The sequence below is a fragment of the Pseudophryne corroboree genome, chromosome 2, assembly GCF_028390025.1.
Source record: "Pseudophryne corroboree isolate aPseCor3 chromosome 2, aPseCor3.hap2, whole genome shotgun sequence".
Classification (NCBI taxonomy): Eukaryota; Metazoa; Chordata; class Amphibia; order Anura; family Myobatrachidae; genus Pseudophryne; species Pseudophryne corroboree.
Genome location: NC_086445.1, coordinates 102,663,187 through 102,674,809, shown reverse-complemented (window position 1 = coordinate 102,674,809; position 11,623 = coordinate 102,663,187). Strand labels below are relative to the sequence as shown.

General features: G+C 45.0%; 1 protein-coding gene across 1 annotated transcript; it reads left to right on the top strand.

Moving 5' to 3' along the window:
- Positions 1-7,107: 7,107 nt before the first annotated feature.
- On the top strand, positions 7,108-9,252 carry LOC135050547 (uncharacterized). The gene is made up of 3 exons (XM_063957016.1): positions 7,108-7,426; positions 7,502-7,702; positions 8,512-9,252. Exons 1-3 carry the CDS (start codon positions 7,381-7,383, stop codon positions 9,195-9,197), a joined length of 933 nt encoding a protein of 310 aa, XP_063813086.1. The 5' UTR covers positions 7,108-7,380; the 3' UTR covers positions 9,198-9,252.
- The last annotated feature ends 2,371 nt before the right edge of the window (positions 9,253-11,623 follow it).

Here is an 11,623-nt window from a genome sequence, read left to right as displayed (position 1 = left end):
GTCGCGCTGCGCTCCATGCTCCCACACACCAACAGCACTCTCAGGGTGCAGGGCGCTGGGGGGGGGGAGCGCCCTGGGCAGCAGGTTACTGTTTTCTGGAAAGGGCTGGCAGTGAAAGTTTTTTTCGATGCCTTGGCACCGTGTCTCATACCCCCGCCAGCAACAGCACGCTACGCGCCTTTGATCTCCCGCCGCCGGTTTCCACGGGTGCAGGGCGCCGGGGGGGGCGCCCTGGGCAGCAAGCTACAGGTTTTATTTCTACTAGCGCTGTATGATAGTGAGGGGCCGGGGCTCTGTGTCCCGGACCCCGCCGGCGGCTTATAGCGCACTACGCGCCACTTCCTCTAGCGCCGCCAGCTTCCATGGGTGCAGGGCGCTGGGGGGGATGAGCGCCCTGAGCGGCAGTTACTGAGTGAGGAGAAAGAGGGGCAACCATTCCCCAGACGCCGCGGCCGTTACCCCCACCATTAACAGCCTGCGGGCGCGCTGCGCGCTGGTGTGCCCACATGCTGAAGGGATTGGCGGGGCGCACGGGGCGCCCTGAGCAGCGTTAGTTTCATATGATATAGTGTTTTACACTATATATGGGCCAGACCTGTATATTTGGGATATAAGGAGCTATAGCGCGCAGAGGGGGGCGGCGCTTAGCTCTCAGACAAACAGGGTCAGCGCCATTTTTTTCCCTGTCCCCGCCAAGATGTATGTATTGCACAAACAAGGGGGGGCACTGTGTTTTAGTGTTGTATACTCATATATAACACTAGTCGACTTAGGATTGGGCATGCAATCATTCTTGCGTGTAGTTTTTGTGTTCTCCCTGTCAAAAAAACCCAGTTTAGTACACTTGTGTCGACAGGCGTGAGTGTTCGGTTATAAACACATGGGTTCACTGTCGGCATCGCCGATGCACGTGGGTACTTGCTACAAATAAGTATATGTTTATGGGGGACACAATGGTATGTGGGTGACCCTGTCGGCACCAACTGTTGTCGTTACTTCCCTCTGACCCCTTGGGGTCGCAAGACGGTAATTTTCCCTGGTTACTAATCCCTGCTGTCGACGAATACTGGGGTTTTCTGTTGACTATAATGTTTCCTGGTAGATCCACAACTGGGGCTTTTCAGTACATGGTCATACACGTTCGGACCACATTAATGTCACTGGGGACCAGAAGGCTCGGAACAATCTGATTATATATATATATATATAGTTTATATATATTTAGGATATGTGGCTATATGTGTATTGCAATATATATATTCATATGATGTTTCTGATGAATACTGGCGTAATAGTATTCCTTCTCATGTGCTGATCGCTCTGTTGGTAAAGCTGTAGGTCGGCTGTGACTCACACCCTCTCCGGAAGTCCGTAGGGTTATTCTCTTTCCGCCAAGGATGGAATATGGTGAAAGTCAACGACTGGTCGACAAGGGGCCCTGTCTCAATGGATCGTATACAGGAAAGCTAAGTGATATGATTATTTTTCTATGCTGTGGTTTTTTTTGCATTGCAGACACATGAGGGAGTGTTTGTGTTTGGTAGGTCATTAAATAGATTTACCCTAAAGAGAGAAGGGTGGTTCCTTATGTTGGATCCTCTCTATAATTTTGCGGCAAGCTGTCGTATGTATACAGGTAGTGTGGCCGGGGGATTGCTGAGGCTGACTCCGTGTGTTACTGGAGTTTTTCTCTGGGATGGTGTGCCGCTGATTGGGGGGATACCTCCATTCAGCCAATCTTGGTGGATATTCCTGGTAAGTCTAACTTCGGGAGTTAGATTCCCTGGCAACAGTTAGTGATGCATTCCTTTGAGGGATGCAGTCTTTTTAATCGGTTAAAATACAGTTTTTTTGTTTTTTCCCTTTCTGTACAGCCTGTGAAAGGTGAAAAGGTAAGAGTTCTGCAGCCTGGTTAGGTTCGCGGATGTGGAAGTCGTTTCTATTTCTACCACATACACCACAGGTCGCAGAGTCTATGTGGAGGGACCCTGCTCCGGTGAGGACTCAGTTACTACTTTCAGTTAGTCCACGAATACCCTAGGACTGGTGAATTACTTATAGAATCCACAGGGGGACATTCTGGAGTACAGATGTTTCCCCTCACTGGTTTTCTAAGGGATTTGGCCATCTCCTCTCTGGAAGCGGAGGTAGTACGCAACGCCGTACCAGGGGTGCATCAGGTTCAGGGCCTTGTCCTCCTGTCCCGGTTATATATTGAAAAAAAAAAGGGTTTTACATGCGTCGTTCTACGCATTCAGATTTCCTGGAGGGATAGCCAGGGTTGTCTTGGCCATTTCACGGGAGTGATGGTAGTATGATGGTTTTCTTTCGATAGTAGGAGCCATTGTTAATCTATATGGAGATGTTCGCCTGAGTGGGGCGAGGTCAAGAAACAAGTAGTGCAATTCATTGTTTCTCTCTGCCTGTTTTCAACACAGGGATGGGCTGTTGTTCCCAACGGTGCAGATGTCGGAGATAGTATCAGGGTAGATACTGAACGGTTGAAGTTCTGTGTTTTTCTGTGGAAAAGAGGTCTGAGGATCCTGAGTCGAATCAGATTTGTAGTGCCACTTCATCAATATGTTACGTTGATAAAGAAGTTGGGTGCGGCCTCAGACGCCTTTTTTTTCGGTGAGCAGGTTGAATGCTAGTGTGGTTTTCATGGGACCTGTTGGGAATGTGGTCTGGGTCTCACCGGCGCAGACACCGGAATATTGTTCTAATGGCCAGGATATCACTCCTGTGGTGTCTGCTCAGTTCTCATCTCCTAGAGGGACGAAGGTTCGGGATCCAGGTTTAGATCCTGGTGTCCATGTGTGCAGATCTCCGAGGCTGGTGGGCAGTCCTTACATGGGTAGTATTTACAGAGGAAAAAGGTCAAGATGCGAGGCTTGTCTACATTAAGCTTTCTTGAATTAAGAGTGGTTTTTCAATGAACATATTCTTCGCGATCTGCCCGTGTTAATTCTGTCGAACGACTTGACAGCAGCGGAGTAAGTAAGTCGCTAGGGCGGAACAAGGAACAAAGCGGCAATGGCAGAAGCTAAAATTGTTTGCCGCCGAGTGGAAAGACTGGTAAACGTTATATTAGCAGTCTTTGTTCTGGACGTAAACGAAGGAGTAATAGATTTCCTCTACAGACGCGCTCTCCATTCGGGGGGAAAAACTGTCGTCATCGAGAAGTTTCACAGATGTGACAAGTCTTTGAGGAGTGTCTCAATTGGGCATGTTGCCGTCTCGCCTCAACGAGAGACCTCAGGAATAGGATTCCTGGTCAAGGATCACTCAAGCTATAGCGGGGGACGACCTTGTGACACCTTGGGTGTTTTCAGTCGGTATATGTATTTCCTCCGCTTTCACTCTGCTGAAGGTGATAAACGTAAGGAGAATGGAGGTTCCGGCGTTCCTCATTGTTCCGGTCTAGCCAGGGAGAGCTGGGTATACAGTTCTTCAAGATTTGTTCATATAAGATCACTGGCATTTTCCTCTACGGGGGGTACTGTTACAACAAGCTCCGGGCGTGTATCAGGAGTTACCGCGGCTGTGTTTGACGGCGTGGCGGTTGAACGCCATATCCTAGTCCGAATGGGTATTCCCAGTGAGGTAATTTCCACATTTTTTCAGTCTAGAAAGAAGTAACGGCAAAGCCTTACTACCGTATTTGTGTTTCAGGGCAGTTCGGCCTTGGAGTTTAAAAAATAAAAAATAAATAAATTTTGGCCACCTTTCCGGAAGTTCAGACTTTCGTGGAAGGAATACTGCACGCCCCACCTCCATTTGTGCCCCTATTGGCACAGTGGGATCTTGCCGTGGTGTTGCATTTCTGGTGTCTCACTGACTGGAACCTTTATTACAGGTTGTGTTAAATTTTTCTCTCTTGGAGAGTGGGCATGCGTTTGCCCTTTGGGAAACTGCGAGGCAGTTGTCGGAAGTAGCGGCTTTGTCTCACAACAGTCCCTGTTTGATCTTCCAAGTGGAAAGATTTAAGAACTCGGATAGTAGTTCTGCCGAAAAGGTTTCGGGGTTTATCAAAAGTCTGCCTATTTTGATGCCTGTGGTGACTTCGGTGTGGGCTAATTCAAAGTCTCTAGCTGTATTCAGGACTTTGAAGGTTTATGTCGAAAATTGGGCTCAATTTGTGGTAACGGAGGCTCTGTTGTCAGTATGCTCCCAGCGTGCTTGGGGCGCCTGCGTCTCTGCAGTCTGTTACACGTTGGATTTATGATACGTTTCGGCGTGTTAGTTCTACGGCTGGTTTGCCATTACCAAAGTTGGTAGAGACCCATTCTGCTAAGTAGATGGGCTCTTCTTGGGCGGATGCCCGAGGTGTCTCGGCGGATTAACTTTGCCGAGCGGATACTCTGTCGGGTTTCAAACACCTTTGCTAAGCTCTACCGGTTTGATACCCTGGTTGATGGGGACCTCATGTTTGCTCATTCGGTGCTGCAGAGTCGTCCACACTCTCCCGCCCGTTTTGAAGCTTTGGTATAGACCCCATGGTCCTTTTGGAGTCCCCAGCATCCTCTAGGACGTAAGAGAAAATAGGATTTTAGTACCTACCGGTAAATCCTTTTCTCCTAGTCCGTAGAGGATGCTGGGCGCCCGTCCGAGTGCGTACTGTGTCTGCAGTTATTGATTTTGGTTGCGCTTTGTGGTGATTCTTCTCTGTCAGGCTATTGCTGACGTTGTTCATGCCTTGGCATGTGGTTTCTTATTATTGGTTGGGTTGACACACAGGTTGTGTTACATTTTCTTTCAGCATATGGCTGTATGTTTTTCATACCGTGGGCTGGTATTCTGTTGAAGGCCATGTCTTGCGGTATGTTCGTGGTGTGAGCTGGTATAACACTCACTGTGTTTAAATTATGAATTCTTTCCTCGAAATGTCCGTCTCTCCTGGGCACAGTTTTCTAACTGAGGTCTGGGGGAGGGGCATAGAGGGAGGAGCCAGTTCACACCCAGTTTAAGTCTTTATAGTGTGCCCAAGCTCCTGCGGATCCGTCTATACCCCATGGTCCTTTTGGAGTCCCCAGCATCCTCTACGGACTAGGAGAAAAGGATTTACCGGTAGGTACTAAAATCCTATTTTTTCATTGTCGATGTCATTCGTGTTTTTCAAAGGTCGATTTTGTGTTTTTGCGGCCGTGTTTGGTTTTCTTTTTACGAATTCGTCATTTGAATGTTGCGGCAGTGTTTTTCCGTTCCCGGCCGCGATTTTTTTCTAACTTTCGTTTTTGTCACTCGTCCGTGATTGGTTGTTTTTTTGATGGAGGAGTGTCTGTGCTCATTACTATAAAACCGCCCCAAACCGACCGAACCTCGTGGGTTTAGCTAGTGGAGAGGTGAGAGGAAGTGGTGTTTGGTGTTGGAGAGTTGTTTGGAGTTTTTGGAGGATTTTAGGTGGTTTTTTGTGATTGCTGAGTGCTGTACTGTGTGTGTAAGTAGTCTTGTCATACTTGTGTAGTTATTTAAAAGTTTGTTTAGTTTTTTGTCTTTGTAAAAAAAAAATCAGTCTATTGTCGGGATCGGTATGAAATACCTCCAATCAAAATCCCGACGTTCAAAATCCGACACCAATTGACCGATGGTCAAAATCCCGACAAGGTCAAAATCCCGACATGGACAAAATAGCGACATTTAAAATACCGACAAGGTCAAAATACCGACATGTAAAATGCCGACAGGTCAAAATACCGACATGCGGTTTTTGTTGTTTTTTTGTGTGTGTATGTCAACATGGACACCATATACAGTGTACCGCGTCCCCTCGCATGGCACTTCGGGCACAGTGCCTCGCTGCGCTCGGCACACTATTATATTCCCTTTCCAGGTCCACTGGGATGGTAAAGTATGAACAAGTCGGTTTCAATGAAAAAAATCATGAAAAACTCATGTCGGTATTTTGACCTGTCGGCATTTTACATGTCGGTATTTTGACCTTGTCTGTATTTTAAATGTCGGGATTTTGACCTTGTCGGGATTTTGACCATCGGTCAATTGGTGTCGGGATTTTGAACGTCGGGATTTTGATTGGAGGTAAACTGACTGCATCCCCTATTGTCATTGTTTGTGTGTGTGTGTGTGTAGTGGTAGTGGAGGAGTGTGTTTGGTGTTTTATTTTTATCAGTGTTATTTGTTGTTTGTCCGGAATATGTCCCAGTCGGAGGTGAGTGAGGGGGAGGAGGAGGGGGAGGTTGGTGCTGCGGCCTCGAGTGACAGTGATGGTGCTGTGGCTCCGCAGCCACGCACCACTACAAAGACGGGGCGCAATGTGAAGTTCAGCTATGCAGAGAATGTTGCATTGGTGCGGGAGCTGATGAGCCATCATCGTCAGCTGTTTGGGCCTGATGCTGCCAAGGTTCCTTCACGCAGGAAGAGTGTTCTGTGGGGGAAGGTAGTAGCGGCAGTTAACAGTGAGGGTGTGGTGAGGAGGACCGAGGACACGTGTCGTAAGCGATTCTACGACATCAAGCGCCGTGTCAAGGCTAAGATGGCCAAGGGGGCAAAGTCAGCAAGACAAACAGGGGGTAGCCATCCCTTCAGAGCGTCGTATCGGGAGTGGGAGGAGCCTGTGCGGTCCCTTATTCCGCCAGAAGTGATTGGTGCGACTAATGTCCGGGATTCGGATCGTCCAAGGCAGGATGGTGAGTTTGTTGTACAATATTTATATTGTTTTAACATATGTGCTTTGTCCTTAGTTGTCTGAAATGTATTGTAGCTGATTGTGATTGTAAGTTGGTTCATTGTTCGAATGTGTTGGTAATGTGGTTTTGTACATATATAGTTATGTTTTTTTCCTTCGTATTGTGAAGTTAGCAGTTGTCCTGGCCCTTTTGCTGCATCAATTTATTCTGTACTGGGGTTTTTTTTTTTTTTTGGCAGTTTTGGGGGGGACTTTAAATGAAGTGTGACTCATGTGTTTTCATGAATGTTTAGTCCATTTTGTTGAATGTATTTATGGTTATTGTATGTTGTTCTGGGTAGGCCTTTGTGCGCATGATGTGATTAATGCCGCTGAACCATTTTTTTTTTTTAACAATATATTTGGTTGTTGTGAGTTATTTTTGTCATAAATATATTTTTTTGTTAGAGACTAATATTCTTGTTGTGTTAAACATCCACGGTTGGTTTTGTAGTTGTATAATATTGTTAATTCTGCACCTTAGGGTATGGATTGGTTGGTGTAATTGGTTCATAATTAAAGTATACACACCCAATGAAGTCAGCCAGAAAAGCATAACCAAAGTTTTGTTTAATTCACATAATGTTCTTCATATGTCCACATCACAATAAGGTTTTTGATTAAATATCTAATCACAATATAATGATCATAAGGTCCAACTTCATATTTCTACAGTACGAAAGAGAGCCAGCACAGCCATGACACAAACCACACTGCCAAGAGATGCGGATGCTGGCGATGCAGGTAAGAATTTTGTGTATACACATATTCTGCAAACACATAGAAAGACAGAATTATAATGTTTATTTTATCCCAAAGGAACTTCATCATCGCACCACACTCCACTAAGACGACATTCACAGCGGTCTGCCAGTCTCCAGAAGATGGGTAGCAAGAGACGCCGTCTTGAGGCGGTAACTACACCCGCATCCTCACCACCACAACGGCGCATCTCCACTGTGTTGGCTAAGCCACCAGAAGCCATTTTGGCCAGTCCACAAACCAGGGAACCACAATCTGGTGAGTAAACATAAAACATGGTGAGTAAACATAAAAAAATAAAACAAAGTGCATTTTACACAGTGTTTTTGCACACACAAAAAACATGACCAAAAGCACACACTCATCCTTGTACTAATCCACACCAGCAAACACATGGGGGTAACGTTACTAAGATGGGAGTTCTATTTAAGATGTGATGTTGCCCATAGCAACCAATCCTATTCTACGTTAAATTAATACAGCACCTTCTCGAATATAATCCCTGCAATGTGATTGGTTGCTATGGACAACATCCCATCTTAAATCGAACTTCCATTTTAGTAATTTGACCCAATGGAAAGCATTATTTCGTGGTTCACATCTCAACTTAACAATATGTGCAAAATAGGTGTGCCCACTTCTGCCAACCATATTTTTTAACATATGTTTTTTCACTATAATTGAAAAAGTTTACTGGGCAAGACTGACAGCCTTTAACAATGTATGAGTGTATTGTTGAACACATTTAATGTATTGTGTTTGTTTGGTAAAAGGAAGCTTTAAACATAATATGTCAATGGTGGGATTTATCATTTTTATAGTTCTACGTGTTTGGCCATTAAGTAAGGCTCATAGTCCAACATTTACCTTAAAAATTGTTGTAATGAGTAGGGTACCTAAGAAGCCACATGTTTCTAAAATAAAGTACAATAATATTTTAAGGTTAGCCCACACTCTATTTATAATCTACAACATGCATATTAAGACGTAATGCATGTTGACGTAAAGCTGAAACCAATCAGAAGCCCAACAGTAACTAAATTGTGGCTGTCTTCAACCCCATACAGATCCAGACATCAGGCCCCAGGATACCCAGCAGGAAACTGACTTGCAGCAAACGTTCACACTCCACCTGCAAGCAATTGATAATAACCAGCCAACCACGCCGGCTGACATAACTCCACCACCCCAAACAACCCCCACCCACCAATTGAGCCCAACACCACCCCAGCCACAAGTGGGACCAGAGTTTTGGTCCAGTTGGGCCACACAACAGGCACAAAACTATGCCTGTCTCAACACAAGCCAATATCTTGCCAGGCTGCCCCATCATCTACCTAGACTCAGTAGAAACTCAGGCAGACTGATTGTGCAACTTGGCAGAGTGGCCAATACCATGGAGCAGATGAGAGCAGACAACAGCCAACTGATAGCAAGTTTTCAGCGCATAATGGATGAACAACACTGCCATCAACAAGCCCTCATTGAAATCACTCAGAACAATCAGTTAATCACCGAAAGCCTGTCCAGAATCATCTCCAACAACACAGCCGCAACCACACAACTCACAGCAAGCTTCAACAACCTGAGCCAAAACATAAATGTGTTGTCATCCCAACAACAAAGCTCAAGCTCAGGGACAACCACACCTAGCCAGACCCCAGTTACCTCCCCAGTTAGACGATCCAGCAGAACACGCCCCAATGTGCCATCACAATCCTCTGCAGCCAGCAAAAAAAAACCTAGGAAATGAGCAAGCCTGCAACAAAATATACAGTATTTTCAAAGATATTTAAAGATTATAGAATTGTGGCCAACCAAATTCAAGTTTTTAAGGTAATAAATTACTCAAACGCTATATGTGTAATGTTTAATTTGTTATTGACTGACAGTGTAAGACGAAAATGTAATTGACTAACTGTAAACAACATGCCTAATATCAAACGATAACGCATCACAAACAGAATTCATAACTACATATATTTTAGGATTGGGGTTAGCCAATGTTGATTAAGAAAAATTAAGACTTACTGGTAAAATGACGCAGAATCAGTTCTTGCCTTACCTGCCTCCCTACATCTGTACTCACACTGTCGCCAGATGTTTCTATCTCCTCTACTTGCTGACTGTTTTCTTCATCACCAACATCATACTCCTCCTCCTCAACATGTGGCAGATGTTGACACAAACACATGTTATGAAAAAAACAGCAGCAGAACACAATCCTAGTCACCTTTGAGGGACTATACAACAAAAGTCCTGCAGACTTATCCAGACACCGAAACCTAGATTTCAGCACACCAAAACATCTTTCTATCACATTCCGCGTGGACTTATGTGAATTATTGTAATTGTGTTCAGCAGGGGAATCAGGTTGGCACAATGGAGTAAGAAGCCAAGAGAAGCAGCCATATCCCCCATCACCTGAAAGACAGATATAGCCAACATTAGGACATGTGGTTTAGGTAAATAAATAAAAACATAATGACGATGTTGAGGTTAACACACATACACACAACAAATTTGGAACATACCCAGCAGCCATACATCAGGCATTTGTCCGGCCTCAAATTTCTCAAAGAGGGATGACTGACTGAGGATGAAGGAGTCATGGCAGCCGCCAGGGTAACCCGCAACAACACTCATAATTTTTCGTTTTGCAACACAAACCACCTGGACATTAGTGGAGTGGGCCAGATGTCTATTGGTATAAATGTATTGCCTGCCCCTAGGTGGTCTGCAATCTATGGCACCCAGCACATTGGGCATGCCAGCAAGCTCATAGAAAGATACCCTGACTGCATGCCACTGCGACTCCTGGGTAGGGAAGCAGATAGAGGCATCTATGTGGGGATACAAAGCATCCAAAACCTGAGTGGACATTACAAAATATTAGGTGAGTGTCATGACCTGTAAAAAATACAATACTGTGTTATATTACATAACAGAAGCACAACTTAGACATAGAGGAGTATGTATGTGTTAACTCACCTGATTTAAATATTTAGAAAAGGTGGGCTGAGAGATACCAATTACAGCACCAGTCACAGCCTGAAAGCTGCCAGTAGCCATAAAGTGCAACACAGCCAGGAGTTTGTCCAGGCCTGAGACAGAGCGAGAGCGTGCTGTCTCAGGGTCTAGGTCCAGTTTGACAAGGTCATACAGACGGGAAATGATGTTTGTATTTAGCCGGAACATCTGTATGACCTGGTCATCGGCCAATGCGTTTAAGTTTAAACGCCCCCTAAAAAAACGAGGCCTGCGCAGCCTCCGCGGAACCTGGACAACCTGCTGACCATGTTCAGTTTCCTGGCCCTGGTTTATTGTAGCCTGATGGAGCACTCTCAGGTATCCCTCAGCAAACAAGAAATCAGTACTACACACGGCAGCAGCCATTTCAGAGTGAGAGATGTGAAAAATGTGCTTGGGTCCCTTTTAAAGGAACAAAAATGCAGGTGTGATTAATGTAGACTATGAAACACATGTAAACAAAAGCAGGTCTATTTTTTTCCTGCCTTTTTTTACGATTCGCTTTTTTTCACTGCCACTAATGCACTTTCACGGTAGAGATTTCAAATACGAATGCATAGTAAATTACCGAGTTGTATACCTAAACAGCCGCGTTTGACCGATGGTGTATTCATTCGTATTTTTTTTCTTTGACTTCCAAAAAAATACGAATGCCCTCATCACTGCCGAGATTTGAGTTTAGTTAATTCCCGAGATGACACTTTGAAGAAAAAACACCTTAGCTTAGTAAATATACCCCCTGGTTGGGGTCTATCAAAAGTATGATGTCTGATATGTCATCTCAACTCACTGCAAATGCCAATGAGACTCAGGAACTGCAACAAGCAGTGGCAAGTCTAGCTGCTAAACATCCCCCCCTGTCTACTACAGGTGCACAAAAACGTGCTCTACCTGCACTCCTGTCAGATACTGATGATGATGATATACATGATGATGGGGATGATGTGGACCCCTTAAGTTGGGATTCCACCCCTGTCCAGGGTATTGAACCCCTCATATTGGCTATTCGGGATATGTTAAAGCTTCCCTGGAGGATGCTAATACTCAGCAGTCATTTTTCCTCCCACAAGACAAAATGACAGTCACATTTCTTGATTCCAAGGAATTGGATGACTTATTTAAAATAGCCTGGAAAAATCCAGATAAAAA

Bases quoted from the DNA above. Each gene is read 5' to 3' on its own strand.
- LOC135050547 (XM_063957016.1), top strand. From the start codon at position 7,381: ATGACACAAACCACACTGCCAAGAGATGCGGATGCTGGCGATGCAG. The intron at 7,427-7,501 runs GTAAGAATTTTG...TTTATCCCAAAG, and splicing joins TGCGGATGCTGGCGATGCAG to GAACTTCATCATCGCACCAC. The intron at 7,703-8,511 runs GTGAGTAAACAT...AACCCCATACAG, and splicing joins AACCAGGGAACCACAATCTG to ATCCAGACATCAGGCCCCAG.